This window comes from Podarcis cretensis, assembly GCF_951804945.1.
Source record: "Podarcis cretensis genome assembly, chromosome: 18".
Classification (NCBI taxonomy): domain Eukaryota; kingdom Metazoa; phylum Chordata; class Lepidosauria; order Squamata; family Lacertidae; genus Podarcis; species Podarcis cretensis.
This window is the reverse complement of record NC_137188.1, coordinates 12,346,769-12,373,425: the sequence shown is the minus strand read 5'-3', so window position 1 is coordinate 12,373,425 and position 26,657 is coordinate 12,346,769. Positions and strand designations below refer to the sequence as shown.

General features: G+C 50.0%; 1 protein-coding gene across 1 annotated transcript in view; it reads left to right on the top strand.

The window, feature by feature from the left end:
• The window catches only part of LOC307206947 (protein unc-13 homolog A), a 123,658-nt gene that overhangs the window by 20,505 nt on the left and 76,496 nt on the right, over nucleotides 1–26,657 (top strand). The window contains exons 5-14 of the mRNA XM_079960460.1: nucleotides 326–449; nucleotides 2,005–2,078; nucleotides 4,181–4,214; nucleotides 7,608–7,643; nucleotides 9,181–9,391; nucleotides 12,155–12,280; nucleotides 15,962–16,885; nucleotides 18,061–18,154; nucleotides 22,207–22,256; nucleotides 23,490–23,568. Coding sequence (XP_079816586.1) covers nucleotides 326–449; nucleotides 2,005–2,078; nucleotides 4,181–4,214; nucleotides 7,608–7,643; nucleotides 9,181–9,391; nucleotides 12,155–12,280; nucleotides 15,962–16,885; nucleotides 18,061–18,154; nucleotides 22,207–22,256; nucleotides 23,490–23,568 — 1,752 coding nt within the window. The remainder of the gene's footprint in view (nucleotides 1–325; nucleotides 450–2,004; nucleotides 2,079–4,180; nucleotides 4,215–7,607; nucleotides 7,644–9,180; nucleotides 9,392–12,154; nucleotides 12,281–15,961; nucleotides 16,886–18,060; nucleotides 18,155–22,206; nucleotides 22,257–23,489; nucleotides 23,569–26,657) is intronic.

Sequence of the window (26,657 nt, the reverse complement as noted above, 5' to 3'; positions counted from 1 at the left end):
GTGGATCTATCCCGTGTCCTCTGTTAGCTAAAAGCCAAAAGCAGAGCAATTCTAGCTAAAAAGCTGCTCCAACGACAGAGGAAGTCAAAGAGAGAGGGAGATGGCTGCGTGACTCGTCCTTTTGTTACCTGGACAGGTAAGGTCACGCCCAGGAAGGATGTCCCAGCCAGGAGGAAACAGGAAGTTTTCGACTGGCTGGACCAAACATTCCCCAGCATGGCCACTCTAGGAAAACAAGGAATGTTGTACTTGACTGCTACTTATGGATCACATCCCACATTTTGCAATGGCTGGGCTAAATCCAAACCTCTTTCTTCCATCCCAGGAGGGTCCTGGGGAATGGCTGACCCTCGACTCCCATGTCATCATGACGGACAATGAGATCTCTGGGACCAAGGACCCAACTTTCCACCGCATCCTTTTGGACACTCGCTTTGAACTCCCACTCGGTAGGGAAGGAGGGATGGATTGGGTTGTAAAGTGGTGTGTGTGTGTGTGTGTGTGTGTGTGTGTGTGTACCCCAATTACAGTGGTACCTTGGTTCTCAAACTTAGTCTGTTCCAAAACCAAAGCGTTCCAAAACCGAGGCACGCTTTCCCATAGAAAGTCATGCAAAACGGATTAATCCGTTCCATACTTTTAAAAACAAACCTTAGAACAGCAATTTAACATGGATTTTACTATCTAGCGAGACCACTGATCCATAAAACGAAAGTAATAAACAGTGTGCAGTGGTACCCCGGGTTACATATGCTTCAGGTTACAGACTCCGCTAACCCAGAAATAGTAACTCGGATTTAGAACTTTGCTTCAGGATGAGAACAGAAATCGTGCACCGGCAGCACAGCGGCAGCAGGAGGCCCCATTAGCTAATGTGGTGCTTCAGGTTAAGAACAGTTTCAGGTTAAGAACGGACCTCCGGAACGAATTAAGTACTTAACCCGAGGTACCACTGTACTGCAGTCACACAATCAATCAATCAGTAGCTGAACTGGGTTCCACACAGTCACAAAAACAAAACAAAAAGAGCCACAAAAGCAAAAACGCAAAATAAATGGCAAAAACAGACAGACCTCAGCATAACACTCAAAACGGAGGACGTTTGGCTTCTGAAAAAAGTTCACAAACCAGAACATTTCCTTCCGGGTTCACAGCGTTTACGTTCCAAGTTGTTTGAGTACCAAGGCGTTTGAGAACCAAGGTACCACTGTATTAGGGGTTAGCACGGCTGAGAGGTCATGCAAAGTTTGGGTTGGCCACCGTGGGATAGCCCAGTCGTTTGAGCATGCGGATCTAAACCTCAAGGTGGCGAGTTCAAGTCCCACCGTGGGCAAAAGTTTCCTGCAGAACCAGTGGGTTGGGCTGGATGAACCAAATGGTCCTGTCAGGGAACTGACATCGGAGCCAGAAGTGGAGGCAGGGCTCCCAAGCGATGCCGGGGAAGGGCCAAGCAGGGAGAGAGGGAACTCATCGGCTGGGGAAGGAAATCAGCGTAACACCAGGGATAAAGGGGGGCGGTTGGGGGAATCGGAGAGGGGTCTCCAGGACTCTTCGCTGGAGACCAGCGGGGAGAGCACAGGTTCTCCTCTGCCCACACCCACCCTGCGCAGAAGACTTCCGCGCAGGGAAAGTAGGCGTAGACTTGGCGTCAAAGAGCTTTTGTGCTGGAAGAAGTTTAAGAAACGCCCACTGACGGATTCTGCTAGCGACTGAACAGCCACGAAGTGAAGGGCTGTCCAGTCAGGAAAGGTTTAACCAGGCTACCTAGCCAGGTGTGGTGGCAATTTACGCACGAGCAACCCCCATACATACAGGTCCCATTCAACTCTATGATTCTAAGAGGATACTGGGATCGATGGGGCTGTTTGGCTGATCCAGCAACCCTCTTGTGTTTTATATATGGGCCAGTCCAGGAAAGGCTTGTACCAATTGCGTGGGGTTTTTTTTTTCTTTTTAATTCCGTCAACTGAACCGTCTCCAATTCCACCCCTCTTTCCTGTGCAGATATACCTGAGGAGGAAGCACGCTATTGGGTCAAAGAACTTGAGAGGCTCAATGCGATGCGAGATCAGGATGATGTAAGTTTCTAAGAGGGCATGTGTGTGTGTGTGTGTGTGTAACCTTGGTGCTGACCTTTAAAGCCCTAAACGGCCTCGGTCCAGTATACCTGAAGGAGAGTCTCCACCCCCATCGTTCTACCCAGACACCGAGGTCCAGCTCCGAGGGCCTTCTGGCGGTTCCCTCACTGTGAGAAGCCAAGTTACAGGGAACCAGGCAGAGGGCCTTCTCGGTGGTGGCGCCCGCCCTGTGGAACGCCCTCCCACCAGATGTCAAAGAGAACAACTACCAGACTTTTAGAAGACATCTGAAGGCAGCCCTGTTTAGGGAAGCTTTTAATGTTTGATCTATTACAGTATTTTAATATTTTTTTTGGAAGCCGCCCAGAGAGGCTGGGGAAGCCCAGCGAGATGGGTGGGGTATAAATAAATTATTATTATTATTATTATTATTATTATTATTATTATTAGCCTTATCTGAAGCATGGATGCCTCCAGGCGGAGACTTGTTCATCCAGATTCCTTCCTGGCTTTTAGCATTCATGGTCTTCTTACCAGCATGGTTGTTTGTGTTTGTGTGTGTGTGTGTTTTTCCCTACGCAGATTAGACCTATTGAAATTAAGAGATCTAAGTTAGCCATATGGGACACAGGTGGCGCTGTGGGTTAAACCACAGAGCCTAGGACTTGCCGATCAGAAGTTCGGTGGTTCGAATCCCCGCAATGACGGGGTGAGCTCCCGTTGCTCGGTAAAGCGAGATGAGCGCTGCAACCCCAGAGTCGGCCACGACTGGACCTAATGGTCAGGGGTCGCTTTACCTTTAAGTTAGCCATGCCCATTGGTTTTAATGGGCACACCTTGTTAGCCTGAATAGGGGTAATGTTGGAGCCAACCAATAGATTCAGAGGGTTAGTCTCCAACTATTTCCTGCTCAGAGTAGACCGAGGCTAGATCTAGTAAAGGTAAAGGGACCCCTGACCATTAGGTCCAGTCGTGGCCGACTCTGGGGTTGTGGCGTTCATCTCGCTTTATTGGTCAAGGGAGCCGGCGTACAGCTTCCGGGTCATGTGGCCAGCAGGACTAAGCCGCTTCTGGCGAACCAGAGCAGCGCACGGAAACGCCGTTTACCTTCCCGCTGGACCAGTACCTATTTATCTACTTGCACTTTGACGTGCTTTCGAACTGCTAGGTTGGCAGAAGCAGGGACCGAGCAACAGGAGCTCACCCCGTCACAGGGATTCGAACCGCCGACCTTCTGATTGGCAAGTTCTAGGCTCTGTGGTTTAACCCACAGCACCACCCACATCCCTAATGTAGTTGAGTCCCCAGTTAATGTTAAGAGACACAAAAACCTGGACGATTTCTAATGCAGGCTGATTGGAAATCTAAATATGAGCAACTGCATGAACTTTTGTTGCATTTTAATGACATATTGCTGTTATTTTTATTAGATGTTTTGTGATCTTTTTTTTTTTAATACAGTGGTACCTTGGTTCTCAAACTTAATCCGTTCCGGAAGTCCGTTCCCAAACCAAAGTGTTCCAAAACCAAGGCACGCTTTGCCATAGAAAGGAATGCAAAATGGATTAATCCTTTCCAGACTTTCAAAAACAACCCCTAAAACAGCAATTCAACATGAATTTTACTATCTAACAAGACCGTTGATCCATAAAACGAAAGCAATAGACAATGTACTGCAGTCGCGCAATCGATCCATCAGTAGCTGGACTGGGTTCCACACCATCACAAAAACAAAAGCCAAAAGGCCGCAAAAATGAAAACACAAAATAAATAGCAAAAACAGACAGACCTCAGCGCAATGCTCAAAATGGAAGTGTGGCACTCAGAACGGAAGCGTAAGGCTCAAAACGGAGCACGTTCGGCTTCCGAAAAAAGTTTGCAAACCGGAACAGTTCCTTCCGGGTTTGCACCGTTTGGGTTCCAAGTTGTTTGAGGACCAAGGCGTTTGAGAACCAAGGTACCAATCTAACTGTAAAGTATTTTTTAAAAGGTATTTTAAGTTGTTCTCAGATAGACACTGACTCGTCCCCCTCCCTCTTTTCTCGGTCTGCTCCCCCCTCTCTAAATTTTGGGGTTCCCATTCTCGTTCTCGGGGGACACAGGAGAAGCCGCTGCCTGTACCCGGATCTCAGTGCTGTAAGTGTTTGCCTCGCTTGTGAATTTTAGGGAATCCGATCTCGCTTCCCCCGTGCCCTAACCAGCTCCTGTCCCTCTGTGACCTGCTGGACTCCAGGTCCCAGCATTCTCGCTGGTGGCTCCAATGGCTTCTGGGAGTTGGAGTCCAGCAAAACATGTTCTGTACCCCCTGACTCAGGCTATATCTGTGAAGGTCTCTCCATCACCTTCCATCTCTGGTTTGGAAGGTACCTTGGAGGGCTTGGCCACTGAAAAGGTCACCTGACTGGCAGAAGTCCCCCCCCTTGCTTCTCGACCCTCCCCTCTGTGTCTCCCTTATCCCCATTTGTCCCCCCTCCCTGCTTTGTCTCTCTCCCACCCCACTTTTAAGTCTCAGGAAAGTCTCGAGTTTGGGAGCAAAGCACCGTATTTTTCACTCTATAGGACGCACTTTTTCCCCTCCAAAAATGAAGGGGAAATGTGTGTGCGTCCTATGGAGCGAATGCAGGCTCCTTGGCTTCAGCGATAGCAACGCGAAGCCTCCGAAGCGCAGAGGGAGAGCTCCCCCCGCACTCCGGAGGCTTTGCATTGCTTTCGCTGAAGCCGCCTGAAGCCCCCGGAGCGCAGGGAACTCCCGCTGCGCTCCGAAGGCTTGCGGATAGCCGCCTGAAGCCTGGAGAGTGAGAGGGGTCGGTGCCCACCGATCCCTCTTGCTCTCCAGGCTTCGCTTCGCGGAAGAGGCGCTGCACAGTTTTCCCTCTCTGCGCAGCGCCCCTTCAGTGAAGCGGGAGGAGAAATGGGAGGGGCTCCGTTTCTCCCCCCGCTTTGCTGAAGGGGCGCTGAGCAGAGAGGGGGATAATTTTTCCCCCCTGTTCTCCCCCTCCTATGGTCCGGTGCATCCTATAGAGCGAAAAATACGGTGCCTGGGTTAGGAACTGCTGTTCGGAGATCTGTTCTAGGAAAATCCTTGGGCTCGCTTGTGTTACGGAAAAATCTAAGTGCGAGGCAGCTCAGTCACCCAGCTGGTCGGGCAGCGCCCTGAGGAATAAACGCAGCAGTCCAGCCACCAACCGGGGCAAATAGCTGTAGACCAGAGTTTATTGCACAACAGGTTCAAAGAGGAATTTTGAACCCCGAGGATGAGGTGACGAGGACTTTTAAAACTTTCCCACCATATCCCAGAATATGGTTCATACAGCATCACTGCTACATCACTGACATGTCACAAAAGGGGAGGGGTAGACATGGGACGCGGGTGGCACTGTGGGTTAAACCACAGAGCCTAGGACTTGCCGATCAGAAGGTTGGCGGTTCGAATCCCCGCAATGACAGGGTGAGCTCCCGTTGCTCGGTCCCTGCTCCTGCCCACCTTAGCAGTTCGAAAGCACGTCAAAGTGCAAGTAGATCAATAGGTACCGCTCCGGCAGGAAGGTAAACAGTGTTTCTGTGTGCTGCTCTGGTTCGCCAGAAGCGGCTTAGTCCTGCTGGCCACATGACCCGGAAGCTGTACGCCGGCTCCCTCGGCCAGTAAAGTGAGATGAGCGCCGCAACCCCAGAGTCGGCCACGACTGGACCTAATGGTCAGGGGTCCCTTTACCTTTACCTTTACCTTTAGACAGGGGTTACTCTAGTTTAACCTTGGCAAACATGTCCAGACAAGTCCTTGGTCCCTGTTCAGGGAAGTTTTTAATGTATGACATATTAGTGTATTTTTGGTCTTTGTGGAAGCCGCCCAGAGTGGCTGGGGAAACCCAGCCAGATGGGCGGGGTACAAATAATAAATTATTATTATTAAGATTCGCATAAGCAGACATATCAGGGCAAGACCCAGGTATAAGATGAGCAGAGGCAAACCCCTCTGAAGTCCCACCACCCAAAGTACAATAGAACTTCCATTGCTTGTCTGGACCCCTTGGCAAGTCTGGGGATGGGATTAGGCTTTCCTTGGCCAAGAATCAGCTCAGCAATTGTCACCTCTGGCAACTTCCTGGAGTCCTTTTTCAAGGGGAAAATAGCTTCGGAATGGAGGAAACTGGCAAAGGAGTTGATTTTGTATTATTTTTAAAGCTAGGTAACTTCCCTGAGTTGTGAAGTTGAAAGGATACATTCAGGCATAATATTTGTAATTTCCGTAACACTTGGATTACCAAACAAAGACACCATCAGGAATAGAGGAGCAAAACAGCAGCCACCAGGCCTGGTCTTTATTTTTAAGGACTGTTGCAGCAGGACTTCCACATGTGGGAATGTTCAGGGATGCAGGAGAGGATATATTGTCTGATTATATCCTTATCCAACTTGTGTTAACAAGTCCCCCAATTTCAGCAGAGTAATACATTCCCCTTTATTTTAAGTTTGCAACGGCAGCGTTTGCTCAGGCTCGCTTAAGCCTCTATAATAACTATTCTGGTAATTTCCCCTTATTCCCTCATAAAATACAAGACACGACACAGTCTTTTACAAAAGTGTAAAAAGAGTTTACTAATTCTGTTCACAATCAGATCCCAGAAGGCAGACTTAAGCTTAATGAAGTAAAGTACATTTGGAATCTATCTTATAAGAAGATAGTCCCTTTGTCCTCTCTTGGCTGGGAGCCAAGAGGGCATCTTTCGCTCAGTAGATGTTGCTTCTTTGATGCATGTAGTGAAAGAGAGAGATTGGCTGCCCTGCCCTGTGCTTTTGTCATTACCTGCACAGGTGAGGCCACACCCACCTCTGGTCACATGTAGAGGAAGTCTGTCCCAGCCTAAAAGGAAACCGGAAGTTTACCTGCTGGCTGGACAAACATCCCTCCCCATGTCAAAACATGTTGACTCTAAGAATGTTGTACTTGACTGCTCTTGTGTTTCACATCCCACACCACCCACCACATGGAAGAAGCAGGAAGCAGCCCAGAACAAAAGATGGCTCCCAATTTTTATCAGTTTTACAGAGATACCTGTGATAATAATTTTAAGGTACTTAGATATATAATAAATGTTCATAAATGTACCAACCAAGCACGTACATAGATCAACAAGGAAGACCGACCTGAAACCATGTTGACTCCCAAACTGACCAAATGTTTCTCTGCGAGGAGGGAGGGAGGTGAGGGAAACGTCCCATTGTCTCAGGAATTGGGTAATCACCATCTCAAAGGAATGGCCAGACTACCAGGAAAGGCAATCAGATAAGGCATTATCAGATAACCTGCCAGACAGGAGATAAACAATGCACTCAGATTTCTGTTGTAGACCGCCTTTCTGTTTCCTAGATATGTTGCTTGTATAATGCCCTCAAGGAAGGATTTAAATTCTTCTGGAATGGTCCAGTTACCTCTTCCTTTTGGGGCTGAAAAGTAACTGGCTTTATTTAGACTTGGCCTGTCTCTTAAAGGGACACGTCTTCTTGGTCTTCTTTTTTTTTTTTTTATAGGCAACTGGAATTATTTTGGCTGGGGAGATCAACAAAGTAAGTATATGAACACTTCTAGACCTCTGTACCCCCAATTTCTACCCATTTCGCTATGCAGGCCTCTTCAAACACAGCCACTCTGGGCGGCTCCCAACAGAATATTCAGAACATCAAACATTTAAAAACTTCCCTAAACAGGGCTGCCTTCAGACGTCTTCTAAAAGTCAGATAGTTGTTTATTTCCTTCACTGGCTCCCAGGACGTTTCCCGAGCACAATTCAAAGGGTTGGTGCTGACCTCGAAAGCCCTAAACGGCTCAGTAGACCTGAAGGAGCGTCTCCACCCCGGACACCGGGGTCCACCTCCCGAGGGCCTTCTGGGGGTTCCCTCCCTGTGAGAACTGAGGCTACAGAGAACCAGGCAGAGGGCCTTCTCGGTGGTGGCGCCCGCCCTGTGGAACGCCCTCCCATCAGATGTCAAGGAAACAAACAACTATCTGACTTTTAGAAGACGTCTGAAGGCAGCCCTGTTTAGGGAAGTTTTTAATGTTTGATGTTTTTAATATTCTGTTGGGAGCCACCCAGAGTGGCTGGGGAAACCCAGCCAGATGGGCAGGGTATAAATATTATTATTATATTATTATTATTATTATTAAGCAGATTGCAGATCGAGTTTTACCTCCCCAGAGCAGTGTGGGTTTCACCTTCCCCCATAATCAGGAAACTCCAGTTCCTTCTCATGTCTTATCTCCCTGTGACCCATCTTCCTCTCACTTCTCCATCCTCCTGGTAGCTAAAACACAGGGTGCTCATCCCCTGGCATGGGTGGCACAAACAAATTTGCGGACCAGCATTGCAGGGGGATTGGAATAGATGCCCTTTGGGTCACTTCCAAGTTTTGCTTTTGGGGAAAAGGCCTCCAGTTCTTTGGGTTTTCGCATCGCTCCGTCCACCTCTCTCAGTGTCCTCCCTCGTTCTCTTCTGCCATCGACCAGTACCGTTGTTCTCCCCAAATCCCATCCCGTCCCCCAGTCGAGACGTTTCCCCCCCCTTCCTGAATCCTGACCTCCCCTCTCTAATGTCCCCAAGAAAACAAACAAACAAGGAAACACAAATATGCAAAGGTGTGCGTTTGCACGCACCTTAGATGTCCAGGCCTGAACACAAAGATGGCCACCCCTTGTTATGAGAACGGGCCTTTTCCTAACTTGCGAAATTGGGTGGTCCTCATCCTTTTCAGAGGGACACAGGTTGTGCTGAGGGTTAAACCACGGAGCCTAGGACTTGCTGATCAGAAGGTCGGCGGTTCGAATCCCCGCAATGACGGGGTGAGCTCCCGTTGCTCGGTCCCTGCTCCTGCCAACCTAGCAGTTCGAAAGCACATCGAAGTGCAAGTAGATAAATAGGTACCACTCCGGCAGGAAGGTAAACGGCTCCTGGTTCACCAGAAGCAGCTTAGTCCTGCTGGCCACATGACCCGGAAGCTGCACGCCGGCTCCCTCAGCCTGTAAATTGAGATGAGCACTGCAATCCCAGAGTCGGCCACGACTGGACCTAATGGTCAGGGGTCCCTTTACCTTTACCTTCTTCTCCAGATGATGACCCAGACAGCACCATGGATGACCGCGACAGCGACTACCGCAGCGAGACCAGCAACAGCATCCCGCCTCCTTTTTACACCACCTCCCAGCCCAACGCTTCGGTCCACCAATACCCCATGAGGCACCAGCAGAGAGCAGCCCGGGACTCTTACGCTGATTCCATGCAGAGCTACGACATGGACTACTCTGACCATCGGCCCATGAGGTAGACTGGACAGAAGCTGGGGACCTTGCTGGGGAAAGGCGTGAGAAGCCTCCATGGGGCAGTGGTGGGGTGGGGTGGGCCTGATCCCAGCTGGGGAGCTTTGGCCAGAAGTGGGCACCAGTTTGTTGGAAGGGAAAGGTTGGACTAGATCGGACCAAAGGTTGATCAAGCCCAGGGCTCTGTTTTAGGATGCAGGTAGATGGGCCCCGCCACCAGAACAGAACCAAGCCTACGAAGAATGCTACTATTTCTTCTTCTATGGCGATCCTTCTTCTTCCTCTTCCTCTTTTTCCTCCTCCTCCTCCTCCTCCTCTTCTTCTTCTTCTTCTTCTTCTTCTTCTTCTTCTTCTTCCCCCTCCTCCTCCTCCTCCTCCTTCTTCTTCTTCTTCTTCTTCTTCTTCTTCTTCTTCCCCCCTCCTCCTCCTCCTCCTCTTCCTCTTCCTCCTCCCTCTTCCTCCTCTTTCTTCTTCTTCTTCCTCTTCTTCTTCTTCTTCTTCTTCTTCTTCTTCTTCTTCTTCCCCCTCCTCCTCCTCCTCTTCTTCTTCCTCTTCCTCCTCCCTCTTCCTCCTCCTCCTCCTCCTCCTCCTCCTCCTCCTCCTCCTCCTCCTTCTTCTTCTTCTTCTTCTTCTTCTTCTTCTTCTTCTTCTTCTTCCCCCCCTCCTCCTCCTCCTCTTCTTCTTCCTCTTCCTCTTCCCTCTTCCTCCTCCTCCTCCTCCTCCTCCTCCTCCTCCTTCTTCTTCTTCTTCTTCCCCCTCCTCCTCCTCCTCCTCTTCTTCCTCTTCCTCCTCCTCCTCCTCTTTCTTCTTCTTCTTCTTCTTCTTCTTCTTCTTCTTCTTCTTCCCCTTCCTCCTCTTCTTCTTCCTCTTCCTCCTCCCTCTTCCTCCTCCTCTTTCTTCTTCTTCTTCTTCTTCTTCTTCTTCTTCTTCTTCTTCTTCCCCCTCCTCCTCCTCCTCTTCTTCTTCTTCTTCCCCCTCCTCCTCCTCCTTTCTTCTTCTTCTTCTTTTTCTTCTTCTTCTTCTTCTTCTTCTTCTTCTTCTTCTTCTTCCTCTTCCTCCTCCCTCTTCCTCCTCCTCCTCCTCTTTCTTCTTCTTCTTCTTCTTCGGCGATCCCTCGTAGCCGAGTAAGATTGTCTTCCATAAACAAGGTTTTAACAGTGAGTCCATAAGTGACTGTGGAGGCCAATTCTGGATCCACACGTCCTTCCATGGTGGGGACATTGGTTTCCAGGCGGGAGTAGATCCCGGTGAGGGTTTGCCAAGCGTGCCTTCCTCTTAGCACGTTTCTCCCTTGAGTCCTGAGTTCCAGTGTCTTCAAAGCCTACTGGAAGGATTTTATTTTATTTTGTTTCGACTACGGCAGACCAGTACGGCTACCTACCTATAACTTCAAAGCCCATGACACCTTAAAAATGTAAAGGGACCCCTGACCATGAGGTCCAGTCGTGACCAACTCTGGGGTTGTGGTGCTCATCTCGCTTTACTGGCCGAGGGAGCCAGCATACAGCTTCTGGGTCATGTGTCCAGCAGGACTAAGCCGATTCTGGCGAACCAGAGCAGCGCACGGAAACGCCATTTACCTTCCCGCCAGAGCAGTACCTATTTGTCTACTTGCACTCTGAGGTGCTTTCGAACTGCTAGGTGGGCAGGAGCACGGGCAGAGCAACGGGAGCTCACCCCCTCATTGCGGGGATTCGAACCGCCGACCTTCTGATCGGCAAGCCTTAGGCTCTGTGGTTTAACCGCACAGCGCCACCCACGTCCCTCCCATGACGCCTTAAGCTCATAATAAAAAGGTAAAGGTACCCCAGACCGTCAGGAGAGATTCAGGAGGGACAAAAGGAAATCCTTCTCTACGCGGAAGAGAGTTCACCTGCGGAACTCACCGCCACAGGAAAAGGCCATCGTTGGCTTTTTGCCACGGTGCTGATCCCTCCGCTGTTGGAAGGGAGTAAATGCCCCCCGAATATCGCAAGTGGGGGCGGTGGGCTGTCGCTCTCAGGTCCTGCTTGTGGCCCCTGGTTGGGCACCGTGAGACTAGATGGGCCTTTGCAGGTTGTTTTCTGAGGTTCTTATAAGGCTATTAGTTCTGATGGCTGTGCAGGGTTCCCAGTAGTGAACCCACGGATACAAGTTTCTGGGAACCACAAGCGGAAAAGTTTGGATCAGATCATACAGGTTCAAAATCCCATTGGCCACCAGAACCCTGGGCTGGATAAATCTTTGGTCCAGTTGCAACAGGGGCTCTTCCAACAGCCTTATGTCCAGGCAGATTTTGTAGGGAGGGTTAGATCTGAAGATCTTTTGGATCGTTTCCTACGACGCAAAGACTATTGGGGGTGTGGGGGGGTTGGGGGGGGACTGTGGTTCAGGTGTAAGCTCAGCGCCCTTCATCCCTCAAAACATCACTGAACCGACCTCACAAGTGCACTACTGCCAACTCTACCGTTCTGCGATTCTATTGGCCGCCTGAGATGCCTGCCGTGTGGCGGGTTGGACTAGAATTCAGTGTTTCCCAACCTTTGGTCTCCAGCTGTTTTTGGACTACAACTCCCACCATCCCTAGCTAGCAAAACCAGTGGTCAGGGATGATGGGTCCCTCTCCAAGTCTATGGATGTGTGTGCCTTTCCCTTTGCCTCTTCCCTCTCTCCCCACCCCCAGAAGCAGAAATGGTCTTTGAACGTGACGGGGAAGCTGGTCTTGTCTCTCTCTGACTTGTCAAAATTCTGACCCTCTTCCTCTCCCCCTTCCCCGATCCTCCGGCAGACGCTACGGTAGCGTAGACTCTGCCGCAAACGGACACAGCGACGCTGAGTCTGCTTCCGGCTCGAGCAGACCCACGAGTCGCCAGCCCTCGCTCGAGAGCAGGCACACCCTAGACCTATCGGATAGGTGGGTCTCTCTCTCTCTGTCTCTCTCTATCTCCGTGTCTCTCGAAGTGTGCCTTTATTATTATTATTATTATTTTCGCAGAGTAACGTGGTTCTTTGGCGTTCTGCACCCTGGGTTAGGCTGGTAGCATCCTTCCAGCTGTGGCCGACTTGACCCACCTCTGGGGAAGGGAGTTGTGAGTTGGGTGGTTGGGTGGAGATGGTCAAAAGTGCCTGATGAGGAACAGTTGAAGGAGCTGTTGGGAAAGGGGAGATAGGAGAGAGCCATCTTCAAAATTCTCTGCCCCATGAAAGACAGAGCAAGCTGGTTTCCTCCTGCTCCGGGACGGTAGGACTCGAACCTGTGGCTTTGAGTGACGAGGAAGGAGATCCAGATGAAAACATCAGGAGGAACTTTGCAACAGCAAGAGACGTACGGCAGTGAGATGGAAGGGGAATCTCCTTGGAGTTTTTTTAAACAGAGGGTGGATGGTCAGGGATGATTTAGGTGAAATTCCTGCATTTTGAGGGGGTTGTAGGAGATTAGTTTTTTCCTGTGCTACGAAGCCTAGAGACTTGTTTCCGCTTTGGAAACAGAACATAGCTGTCAACTTTTCCCTTTTTAAAAGGGAAATTGCCTTATTCCGAATAGGATTCCTCGCAAGACGTAGTTGACAGCTATGGCTGTCCGGAACTCCAAAACCCCGGGGAGAAATTGGGCCGGAGAGAATTTCAACATCTTCCCCAACTTTTTCTCTCTGCCTTGTCGTCCTCAAGGGAACTTGTCCGTTTCCAAAAACCCCAAAGTCCCTGGAGGTATCTGTGGGGTGGGCACCCTAAGCCCCCACCCATGCCAGAGCTGGAGGCATGGTTTCAGTCTAATCCAGGAATGTCCCCCACCGTATCCTGTCTGCATGTGCTTTCCCGTAGAACTCTGCGCTTGCTCAGAGATGTTCTGGTGGTGACTGGTAGCTGTCGTGGGGGTTGCCGAAGGCCTTTCGTCTTCCACCCACCATGAATCGTTGTGGCCCCCTCTTCCCCCCGCCTTCTGTGTGCTTCCCAGCCCTGGTCTCTATGTTTCTTCTGCAATAAGATGTGTCCGGAAGCGATTTCAAAGCGGTTTCGAAAAGGGATTTGTGAATCAGAAATGAAATACCATATTTTTCACTCTATAAGACCACAAGACTCACCTAGTTTTTGGAGGAGGAAAACAAGAAAAAAAAATATTCTGAATCTCAGATGCCAGAACAGCAAGAGGGATTGCTGCGCAGTGAAAGCAGCAATCCCTCTTGCTGTTCTGGCTTCTGGGATAGCTGCGCAGCCTGCATTCGCCCCATAAGACGCACACACATTTCCCCTTACTTTTTAGGAGGGGAAAAGTGAGTCTTATAGAGCAAAAAATACGGTAGTTCGGCTCAGTCCCTCCTGCTATGTCCTGAAGCGGTCGGATGAATTACGCCACTTCAGAACAGGCATAGGAACCAACTCCTGAGGGGTCTTCACCCCCCCAAAAAAATTAAATATTTGAGGGGGCAGGCCCCTCCTAAAGTTGATGGGCATTGCCATTCGAATGGTGTCATATGATCGATTACGCAGAGCTGGACTTACTTCCCCCCCAATATTTTTATTTAAGTTGGCCCCCCTGAGAACGAGGGTGCATGTTAAAAATGGAGCGAGCCCCTTTTTTCCTTGACAGGCTAGCTTTCCATGTGCAGGGAGTTGTCCTTTTGTATATGATCGTAGCTGTCAACGTTTCCCATTTTTTAAAGGGAAATTCCCTTATTCCGAATAGGATTCCTCGCAAGAAAAGGGGAAAGTTGACAGCTATGATATAATAACAATAATTAATAATAATAATAATAATAATAATAATAATGGGACAGGGCGGTGTTTGTGGTCCTGTGGCTCTGTGTTTCCTGGCTGCTGTCTCTTAATGTGTGTGTGTGTGTGTGTGTGTGTGTGTGTGTGTGATTCATCGCTGCTAATGGCTTGGGTGGGGGGGAAATCTGTGGGGCCAGCAGGGGTTGAAGGTGGTGGGTACAGGGAACGGGGTTTGGGGCAATAGGGAGAGGTGGGCAGCATGTCTGGCCATTCGAGACGACCTCTCCTAGCCTGTGCCTTGTCCAACGGCAGCAAAGCAGCCCAGGGAGGGCGTTCCACAGGGCGGGAGCCACCACCGAGAAGGCCCTCTGCCTGGTTCCCTGTAACCTCACTTCTCGGAGGGAGGGAACCGCCAGAAAGCCCTCGGAGCTGGACCTCACATGACGAGAATCTGGCAGCTCCATCCCCACATCCTGACCTTAAGATGGGGTGCTCCCCTCTTATAACAGCTGACCCATTCCTCACAGACGTTCACAAGCGTGTTAACTGGGCCTCTGAAATCTCCACAGACACCCAAATTTGTTCTGGGAGCATGTGTTGATTTTTATAACCCTGGTCGTTTGGGGTAGCCTCAGAAACAAGAGGCTTAGAAACCTGGCGCAATTTTAATCTCCGTTAGTATTTTAACTTCCGTGTGTTTTAAAGCACAGTGGTACCTTGGTTCTCAAACGCCTTTGGTATGCAAACAACTTGGAACCCAAACACTGAAAACCCGGAAGTGTTCCAGTTTGCGAACTCTTCTCGGAAGCCGAACATGTTCCGTTTTGAGTGTCACGCTTCCGATTTGAGTGTTACGTCTGTTTTTGCTCTTTATTTTGAGTTTTTGTGGCTTTTTTGGTTTTTGTGACTGTGTGGAACCCAGTTCAGCTACTGATGCATTGATGGGTTGTGTGACTGCAGTACATTGTTTATTGCTTTCATTTCATGGATCGATGGCTAAAATGACCGGAAAAGTCAGAAATCAGGAAGACCAAAATTTTAACAAGGAATGGGGGGAAATTATAACTTAAAGACCTATGTAAACAGTTAAAATTGTTAGTAGGATTGGAATAGCACTTGCAGTTTAAGGCTGACTCTGGACATAATGGGAGAAGTAATAGGTTTATTATTAAACAATTATTATTAAACGATAAGATTATTAAACGGTTATTATTATATGATAGCATTATTGTAAAAGATGTGGGGGGAAAGGATTAATAATAGGACCCACATAGTGGAGGACGCAAGTCCAGAAGATTCCTTCGAATCTTGTTTTCACCATTTATGTCTGATATACAGCCGTACCTTAGATCCCAAATGCCTTGCAAGTCGAACGTTTTGGCTCCCGAACGCTGCAAACCCAGAAGTGATTGTTCTGGTTTGTGAATTTGCTTTGGAACCCAAACGTCGTCCGCGGCTTCCGATTGGCTGCGGGAGCTTCCCGCAGCCAATCGGAAGCCGCCCTTTGGTTTAAAACATTTTGGAAGTCGAACGGACTTCCGGAACGGTTCCTGTTCGACTTCCGAGGTTCCCGCTGTATCTCTGTCAAATTTTAAGTTGAACAATCAAACACCGGTAAATTTGAAAATAAAATAACCCTAATGTCCATATGCCCCTCCAGAACATAGTAGGCTGCCCTAGAGCAAATCAGACAGCCTGGTCCATCTAGCTAATGCTGCCTGCACTGACTGGCAGCATCTCTCTCTCTCTCTCTCTCCCAATGCTATCCGGGGAGGGAAGGGGTCTGAATGTGGGGTTTTCTGCTTGTGAGGCTGTTCCCTTGCTAAGCCTCTCTGTCTGTCTCTCCCCGCTTGCTTTCTCTAACCCCGACGCACCATTGCAGCCCCACAGGGAGCAGCCGCTACGCCTCATCAGCGGAGCTGAGCCAGGGCAGCTCTCAGCTGAGCGACGACTTCGACCCCGACGACATCAGCCTGGATGAGCGGGACGGGGACTCGTACCACTCCTGCCACAGCTCGGTCAGCTACCACAAAGACTCGCCGCGCTGGGACGAGGACGAAGACGACCTCTACTTAGACGAGGATGAGTTCAACGAGGAATACAGCGACAATGAGGAGTACTACCCCGAGGACAAGGTGGGGGAACTCGAACCCGAGACCTATCCCGGGGAGGCCTACCCACAGCAAGAGCAGCAGCAGCAGCAGAAGGGCCAGCTGCCGCCGCTGCAGCCACCGCAAGGCGCGCCATCCCAGCAGAAGCCACTACAGGCACAGCAGCAGCAACAACAGCCACTACAAGCACAGCAGCAGCAGCAACAGAAGCCACTACAGGCGCAGCAGCAACAACAGAAGCCACTGCAGGCGCAGCAGCAGCAACAGCAGCAGAAGCCACTACAGGCACAGCAACAGCAGAAGCCACTACAGGCACAGCAGCAGCAGCAACAGCAGAAGCCACTACAGGCGCAGCAGCAGCAGCAACAGCAGAAGCCACTACAGGCGCAGCAGCAGCAGCAACAGCAGAAGCCACTACAGGCGCAGCAGCAGCAGCAGCAACAGCAGAAGCCACTACAGGCGCAGCAGCAGCAACAGCAACAGAAGCCACAACAAGCAGAGCAGCAGCAAAAAGCAGAGCAGCAGCCGCCGGCACAATCATTGCAGCCACCGCAGCCGCCGCAACAGCAGCGGAAGGCACCGGAAGAGACGGCAGAAGAGCTTCTGGCAGGCCAGCAGAAGGAGGCGCCGGCGGAAGAGGCCCCCGCCCCGGAGGAAGCCCCCCAGGAGGAAGAACCCCCCAAGGAAGAGGAGAGGTAAGAGACGCGGGTGGAAAAGAGTGGGGAGGTTTGCGGTGGCTGGAAACGGCTCGCTAGAGCATGGGTAGGCAAACTGAGGCCCGGGGGCCAGATATGGCCCAATCTGGGGGCCGGATCAGAAGGTCGGCGGTTCAAATCCCCGCGACAGGGTGAGCTCCTGTTCTTTGGTCCTAGCTCCTGCCAACCTAGCAGTTTGAAAGCACGTCAAAGTGCAAGTAGATAAATAGGGAAGGGGTCGCTTTACCTTTTACCTGGGAGAATCCAAATGGCTTCCGGATTGCTCCCCTGTACTATTTCAGACACGTGGTATATATAGTTACGTATGTGTTTGCCTCGTACATTTAGGAACATCAAAATTTATATTTGAGACCTTAGAATTCTTATAACACGGACATTAAGGTAAAGGTAAAGGTACCCCTGCCCGTATGGGCCAGTCTTGACAGACTCTGGGGTTGTGCGCCCATCTCACTCAAGAGGCCGGGGGCCAGCGCTGTCCGGAGACACTTCCGGGTCACGTGGCCAGCGGGACATCGCTGCTCTGGCCAGAGCCAGAGCCAGAGCCAGAGCCGCACACAGAAACGCCGTTTACCTTCCCGCTGGTAAGCGGTCCCTATTTATCTACTTGCACCCGGAGGTGCTTTCGAACTGCTAGGTTGGCAGGCGCTGGGACCGAGCAGCGGGAGCGCACCCCGCCGCAGGGATTCGAACCGCCGACCTTTCGATCGGCAAGCCCTAGGCGCTGAGGCTTTAACCCACAGCGCCATTACTGGGATTTAATAGCTGGAATTGATGTCCGGCGGAGAATTTCCACTTTGTCCTGGATCTTAGACAAGTCAGTGGAAAAATCTTGGGGTCTTTTGCTGCTCAACAACTTTGGGGTTTGCCGTAAGAAAGCCCGACAACTTTCGGGGTGTCCTGGTTTTTACTTTTTGAAATACGGCAACCTTATCCCTACTGGTTAATACCGATACCTGCAAATAAAATCAAATGCGTGGAACTCATAAACTGCACATCAGGGGAAAGGAGATCAGGGGCCACATTAACTTCTGGGGAACTTTCAGGGGGGGCCACATGCGAGTGGTGGGCAGGGCCAGAAGCAGAAGTGGGCGTGGCTTGGTTTCGACACGGTTATATATCATTCAGCGAGTTGCCTCTGTTCATTTCGGCTTCAGGGAGAAGGTCGAGGCAGAACCAGTGGACCCCAAAGCCCGAGCGAAGGCGAATTGGCTGAGGGCCTTCAACAAAGTATGCATGCAGCTTCAAGAGGTAAGGTCGTCCGGTCACTTTCCCTCGTCTCCCGTATTCAAATGCAGATTTAGGCTCCTCCCCCCTGGCCGCAAAGCCCCGCCTCCTTTCTCAGCTGCACCGAAGTCCCTCCCACGACAGGCGCTTCTGAAATTCTCTGCAGATCTGAGAGTTCATTTTTAAAAAAGAGTTATTTGTTTGTTTTCTTCGGATTGCAATTTTACAGTCGTATATCGAACACGGGACATAAAAACGCAACTCCAAGGAATCTCTTTGGCTTTCCTCCTACTATTATTCCGCCTATATTATTATAGGAATATTATTATTCCTATAATAATAATTAATAATATTATTATTATTCCTATTATTCCTCCTATTTCTTTCTTCTTCCTCCTATTATTCAAAATTTCCTCCTGACGATCCAAATCTTTTACACCGCCAGATTTGAGAGTTCCTACTTGAGCTGTTTTCGCTTACAGAAATGGGAGGCGCGGTGCATTGGGAATTTAATTTTGTGATATTCTGCAAATTTGCGTACGCCTGCTTAATTTTTCTGAATTAAATAAATTAAATCCTGAGAACAGAATGCTGGCCATTGGTCTCATCCGGCAGGCTCTTACAATGTTCTTAGTTATGCGTGTGGCGCAGTCCGGGACAGCTTTAGATTCCTTTCGTTCACCCTGAGGTTGCCTTCTGGGTGACCTTCCGAGGCAGGGAGGTCAACAGTAGGGGGCGCCATAGCCAACAGCTAACCACCCACCCTCACCTTCCTTCCTGTTGGGTTTTGGAAAGGCAAAGATGAGACTAAGGAAGAGAAGGAAACTCCTAGAGCCAGGCTCGCCCTCTGGGCTTGCCCGTAAGTAAGGAGGCAAGCAGGTTGTGGAGCAAACCATTGTGTCCACAACGAAAGCGTTGCGTTGACTTGGCTTGACCCATCTGACATGATTCCTCATAGCAATCCCACCTGATCACCACAGTGGGAATGTTCAGGGTGGCAGGAGAGGATATATTGTTTATTCATATCCTTTCTAACTTGCGCTATCAAGTTCCTTTATTTAGCAGAGTTACAGAGAGCTGGTCGCAGGCTCGTGTGAGCCTCTCACTATTATACAATTCAGTCAGACGTTTACTCACACGTTCAGTTCATAGATGGATCCCTGAAGGCAGACTTAGTTACAAAGTATTTACAAGTGGATCTACCCCATATGGGGGGATACATTCCCCTTTTACATGCACAGCAGATGGCTGGTCGCAGGCTCGTGTGAGCCTCTCACTATTGTACAATTCAGTCTGTCTCAGATTGAATTGTACGTTCCTAGTAAGTTCCCTTGAATCCCTCTTAAAAGAATAAATGCGCCACAATCTTCTTCAAAGTCAATAGAAGAACTTTACTCACATCAGTTCACAGTTGGATTCCTGAAGGCAGACTTAGTTACAAATATGTACATGTGGATCTACCCCATATGGGGGAATAAACCCAGTGCTTCTGCTAGCTGAGAGCTAGCAGAGCAGTCCTAGCTTAAAGCTGGTCAAACGAAGAAGGAAGTCAAAAAGAGGGAGGTGTGCTGCGTGACTCGTCCTTTTGTTACCTGGACAGGTGAGGTCACGCCCACCTTCTGTCACATGCAAAAGGAAGGATGCTCCAGCCAGGAGGAACAGGAAGTTTCGACTGGCTGGACCAGACATTCCCTTGCATGTCTTCTCTAGCATTACAAGGAATGTTGTACTTGACTGCTCCCAGTGGATTACATCCCACACAGGTGGGGGCTGGCGGAGGGCAGACTGAGGTTGGGCGGTAAAGGTAAAGGTATCTCTGACAGTTAGGTCCAGTCATGGCCGACTCTGGGGTTGAGGTGCTCTTCTCACTTTAGTGGCTGAGGGAGCTGGCGTACAGCTCATGTGGCCAGCATTCTAAGCCACTTCTGGAAAACCAAAGCAACACACGGAAACGCCGTTTACCTTCCCTCCGGAGTGGTACCTATTTATCTACTTGCACTTTGACATGCTTTCAAACTGCTAGGTTGACAGGAACAGGGACCGAGCAACGGGAGCTCACCCTATAGCAGGGATTTGAACCACCGACCTTCTGATCGGCAAGCCCTAGGCTCTGTGGTATAACCCACAGTGCCACCCGTGTCCCTGGCGAGGTTGGGTGTGTGTGCCCCCAATTTATCCTAATGGACCACCCTGCGCTGCACTCACATCTCCATTCCATGTCTCACCAGAGTGTCCATATTTAAGTTTGTACCTTCCTCCCATCCCTCTTTGGTCCTCTTCCCCATTTGTTGAGTTTTGACCGTACCTATAATTTTTGTTTTGTTTTGTTTTGCTTGTAGACTCCACCCGCCATCTTTTTCTTCTTCATTTTCTTTTGGCCCCAAAGCTGCCCCCACTTGGGGGCACCGTCACTTTTCAGTTTGCTCAGAGCCACCGCCATCTTTGTGTCTCCGTCGATCTCTGTCTCCCTCTGGGATTGCAGGTAAGTGTTTCCTCAAGCCACCACCAGAGGTCCTCTGAATATCTCCCCAAAACAGCTTCCTACCTGTATCCAGCACCATGAGGACTAGAAACCTAGGCTGCGTTGTTGTAAATAAAAAAATTGCCCTTTTCCCTTATGGGGTATCCAAGAGCCCCTATAGAGTCCTTATGTAGGTTCCCTACTGGTAGGAGAAAATAACAGAGGCCAAGCAGAGAATATTGAGAAGCAAAGCAGCTAGTAAGCTTGATCTTTATTGATCTGTTGCAACAGGGTGCTCCCCTCACCCGCAGGAGAGAGGAGGGACCCAGAAAAATGGCCCACAAGGCCTTATAAAGACTTTTGAAATTGCCACCCTGTAGATCAAGACCACCCCCAGAAACATCATACATACATCACAGAAGGGGTATAACCTAAGACCACCCCTCAGATTCATCACACCTACATCACAGAAAAGGCGGTCTAAGACAGAAAATTTGAATGTTGTTTTTCTCCTGTCGTTGTTTCTCTCCTGTCTGGCAGGTTACTTGATTGGATTTCCTGGGTAGCCTGGCCAGTCTTTTGTAGTGATAACTACTTAGTTCCTGGACCAGGTCACAGGCTCACACCCTATTCAAACACAGACATACCCTTAAGACAGGATTTGTGAAGGAAAAGACAACGGGGAGGCTTTTCCACTTTGACCTTGCAGAGAAAACATTTGCTCAGTTTAGGAATCAAAATGGTTCCAGGTCGGTCTTCCTGTGCTGATCTATGTACGTGCAGTTATGAACATTACCATATATCTAAGACCTCAAAATTCCTATCACAGCGTGTAGGGTAGAGGCCATCACTCCTTGTTAGAGCATCTTTTCCCAGTGTGCCAAGTCCCATGTTCGGCCTCTGACACCTTTGAAATACTCCAGAATCAAGCCCTTGAGAACTTCTGCCCATCTGTGTGGACAAAACCAAGCTAGATGTTCTTCATGAATGGAGCCAATGTTGTAGGCCAGGGGTGGGGAAGTAGCGACCCTCTAGATCGGAGGTTCCCAAACTTATTTGACCAGAGTGGTGCATGCTCTGGTTATCTCCCGCTTGGACTATGGCCATGCACTCTACGTGGGGCTACCTTTGAAGGTGACCTGGAAACTGCAACTAATCCAGAATGCGGCAGCCAGACTGGGGACTGGGAGCAGCCACTGAGACCATATAGTTCTGAAAGACCTACATTGGCTCCCAGGACTCTTCAAACACAATTCAGAGTGTTGGTGCTGACCTTGAAAGCCCTAAATGGCCCAGTAGACCTGAAGGAGCATCTCCACCCCCATCGTTCAGCCCGGACACCAGGGTCCACCTCCGAGGGTCTTCTGGTGGTTCCCTCCCTGCGAGAAGCGACGTTACAGGGAACCAGGCAGAGGGTCTTCTCGGTGGTGGCGCCCGCCCTGTCGAACACCCTCCTGTCAGATGTCAAGAAAATAAACAACTATCTAACTTTTAGAAGACATCTGAAGGCAGCCCTGTTTAGGAATGAACTCTGGTGGGGGGAGCGTGCGCGGAGAAATGTCTCCTAGGATCAAGACCCTACCAGAGAGAATAACTGATCCTTTCTATTTCACAGGCTCGGGGCGAAGGATCCGGAGAATCGAAATCCCTGTGGTTTAAAGGCGGGTGAGTTGCTGTCTCTGAATGCCCAAATTCAAAATGCCTTTCTATGGGTCTCAGGTGGCTGTGATTGATTGATTGATCCCGAATTCTCTTATCTCCATCTCTGACCCCAGATTCCCTTCCTTTCTTAACCCTTAAATTGGCTCATCTTCTTAATTGGGTGGCTGGTGCCCGCTACCTTAATTTCCCATAACCACCTCCAAATGCATGTAAAGATTTGCAAATCTGTTTGTTGTTGCTGTTGTTGTTTAAAAATCTGATTTTAATATTGCATTTTAATGCTTTTGGAATCTGCCCTTCCCGGAAAAGGGCAGGCAAGAGAAAAACGATGAATGATGGTTGCAATGGATGGTTATAACAAATAAAGGTAATAATTGCTAATGGTTTGATATATAATTAAGATGCTTAATCATGATCAATGCTGATAACTCTTGATATTTGTTAATGAGCGAAGTTAGCATATGGACATTTGATGTGAATTGGTGTTCTGAGTCCGTTAAGCACGCAGCAATTCTCCCCTTCCCCTCCCCTCCCCTCCCCTTCCCCTCCCTCCTCTTTCCTCCTCCACTCTTCCCCCTCCCCTTTTCTCCTCTCCCCTCCCCTCCCCTCCCTCCCCCTCCTCCCTCCCCCTCCCCTTTCCTCCCCTCCTCTCCCCTCCCCTTCCCTTTCCCCCTCTCCCCTCCCCATCTCCTTTCCCCTCAGCTTTCCTCCTCCCCTCCCCCTCTCCTCTCCCCTCTCCTTTCCCCCTCTCCCCTCCCCATCTCCTTTCCCCTCAGCTTTCCTCCTCCCCTCCCCCTCTCCTCTCCCCTCCCCTCTCCTCCCCTTCCCCCTCCTCCTCCCCTCCCCTCCGCTCTCCCCTTCCCCTCTCCTCTCCCCTCCCCCCCTCCCCCTTCCTTCTCTCTTCCCTCCCCTCACCTCCTCTCCTCCCCCTTCCTCCCCTCCCTCCCCCTCTCCCCTCCCCTCTCTTCTCCTCTCCTCCCCTTCCTCCCCTCCCTCCCCCTCTCCCCTCCCCTCCCACCCTCTCCTCCCCTCCCCTTTCCTCCTCCCCTCCACTCTCCCCTTCCCCTCTCCTCTCCTCTCCCCTTCCCCTCTCTTCTCCTCTCCTCTCCTCTCCCCTCCCCTTTCCTCTCCCCACTTCTCCCTCCTTTCCTCACTATCCTCTCTTTCTCTCTCTCCCCATCCCAATATTCCCTTTCACCTCTCGCCCTGTGCTGACTGTTTCTGTCTTTTTTCCAGACCGGGCGGCGGGCTCATCATAATTGATAGCATGCCTGATATTCGCAAAAGGAAACCCATCCCCCTAGTTAGCGATTTGGTGAGGTTTCTCTTAACTTTTTTCCTCCCATTTCCATTTCTCTCTCTCTCTCTCTCTCTTTCTCTCTCTCTCTGGCAGCTGCTAGCTTCACCTTCTCTGGAAACGCCGCTGGACTTCTGCCGTGTCCCCCTCTGGAGCCGGGATAAAGGAGTGGCAAAGCTATACCTTGCAGACAGTTCTTTTAACTGAGCCGCATTCCAGGCCAGAACCAACAACTCTCTTCTCAACCAGGGTTAACACTGGGAGTGTGCTGACCTTTCCCTAGCCCGAGACCTGGGCTAACTTAGTGGCCAGGAAACACCTGGGTTCAAATTTTCTCTCAACCACAGACTTGGCAAACAGTTGACCAAGAGGCTCCAACTCAGGAGGTTTGGAGAAGTCCAGAAACAATTGTGTCGTTCCCCCCCCTCAAAACAAAAGCCATCTCCACCATTATATTAACATCAAGTTATCAGATTAGGAGTTGATCTGCCCTTCAGTTGTATCTAGCAGCATACTAAGAAAGTCTCAGCAGTAAATCGCTAATTTTCTGATTAAATCCAGAATAGATCCCCTCACAGATAAGTGTTTATTCGTTTCCCTTCTTCCTCTTCCTCTTCTTCCTCTTCTTCTTCCTCCTCCTCCTCCTCCTCCTCCTCTTCTTCTTCTTCCTCTTCTTCCCCTTCTTCCCTTTCTTCCTCTACTACTACTTCTTCCTCCTCCTCCTCTTCTTCCTCTACCTCTTCTTCTTCTCCTTCTTCTCCTCTTCCCCTTCTTCCCCTCCTTCTCCTTCTCCTTCTCCTTCTCCTTCTCCTCCTTCTCCTCCTTCTCCTCCTTCTTCCTCCTCCTTCTTCCTCCTCCTCTTCTTCCCCTTCTTCCCCTTCTTCTTCTTCTTCTTCTTCCTCCTCCTCCTCCTCCTCTTCTTCCCCTTCTTCCCCTTCTCCTCCTCCTCCTCCTCCCTCTTCTTCTTTTTCTTCTTCTGTGATCCCTTGTAGCCGAGTAAGATTGTCTTCCAAAACAGGGTTTTAGCAGTGACTCTGTAAGTGGCTGAGGAGGCCAATTCTGAATCCACACGTCCTTCCACAGTGGGGACATTGGTTTCCAGGCAGGAGTTGATCCCGGTGAGGGTTTGCCAAGCATGACTTTCTCTTGGCACGTTTCTCCCTCGCGTCCTGAGTTTGAGTGTCTTCAAAGCCCAGGACACCTTTGGTCAAGGCTGTTCTCCAACTGGAGCGCTCACAGGCCAGTGTTTCCCAGTTGTCGGTGTTTATAGTACATTTTTTTAGATTTGCCTTGTGAGAGTCTTTAAATCTCTTTTGTTGACCACCAGCATTACGCTTTCCATTCTTAAGTTCCGTATAGAGCAGTTGCTTTGGAAGACGATAATCAGGCACCCGCACAACATGACCAGTCCAATGAAGTTGATGTTGGAGAATCATTATTATTCCCCCAATAATAGCTGTTATGTAATGCAAGGTCTGCAAAGGACGCAGGTGGCGCTGTGGGTTAAAGCCTCAGCGCCTAGGGCTTGCCGATCGAAAGGTCGGCGGTTCGAATCCCTGCGGCGGGGTGCGCTCCCGCTGCTCGGTCCCAGCGCCTGCCAACCTAGCAGTTCGAAAGCACCTCCGGGTGCAAGTAGATAAATAGGGACCGCTTACCAGCGGGAAGGTAAACGGCGTTTCCGTGTGCAGCTCTGGCTCGCCAGAGCAGCGATGTCACGCTGGCCACGTGACCCGGAAGTGTCTCCGGACAGCGCTGGCCCCTGGCCTCTTAAGTGAGATGGGCGCACAACCCCAGAGTCTGTCAAGACTGGCCCCTACGGGCAGGGGTACCTTTACCTTTACCTTTAATGCAAGGTCTACGGCGGTGGCTGATTGCAAATATAGTAACTTCCAACGGGAAAACGATTTGCAGGGTTTCCTTGCCCCTCCGCCACTGCTAAACTACCCCCTCACCACAACAAAAAGAAGGCGGTGGCATATACCTCCACATGTGGTGGGAGTGCCCCAAAATCCAACCATTCTGGACAACAACCGTACGAGAAATAAGTAAAATAACCCAGCAAGTATTAGAAATCACCCCAGAATTGGTTTTACTAAACATCTTCCAAGACAATAATGCCCACTTACACCACAAAGCACTCATAACCCACCTACTTTCAGCAGCCAGAAACACCATAACCAGACACTGAGAGACCTGTCAGGAGTAAGCATGGACCAATGGGACCAAGTAGTATGGGAAACAGCCCTACTAGAAAAATGAACCAATACAGTGGTGCCTTGCAAGACGAAAAGAATCCATTCCGCGAGTCTCTTCGTCTAGCGGTTTTTTTCGTCTTGCGAAGCATCCCTATTAGCGGATTAGCGCTATTAGCAGCTTAGCGGCTTTTAGCGGCTTAGCGGCTTAGAAAAAGGGGGGGAAGGGGGGAAAGTCGGAAAAACGCGCAAGACATTTTCGTCTTGCGAAGCAAGCCCATAGGGAAATTCATCTTGCGAAGCACCTTCAAAAGGGAAAACCCTTTCGTCTAGCGGGTTTTTCGTCTTGCGAGGCACCACTGTAAACTGAAACTGACACAGGGACAAATAGAAGACGACGCCTACACCCCAGTATGGCTCCCCTTTGTCACATACACAGCCCAACAAGACAACGACAAAAATCCAACAACAGCATACGAATCAATCTGGCTAACCTGATCCAAAACACCCACCTACCCCACTCACACATGAAAACAAAGACCACCACAGCCAACCACAAATGAACAACCACATCCTAGGCCAACCCCAACCCCAACCCCTCTCATCACCAAAGGGAACACAAGTGAACAGCAAAGATGCTGCACAAGCAACCCTGCCACCAAATCCTACATATAATAAGTGAAATAGAAACATCGCCACCCAACCCCACTCTCCCCCGTCTCTCCCCCCCCCCGCTGCCTCTTTCCCCCTTTTCTTCCTAATGTCTCAACAAATGAAAATGATTTGTAAAAAGGTTACATGGGGGGGGGGGACACACGAGAGAGAGACATTGCACACTTTTGTAAATCAACAAAATCTTTAATAAAAACAACAACAACAAGAAGAAGAAATTGGAACTGTCTGACAGGGTTGAAG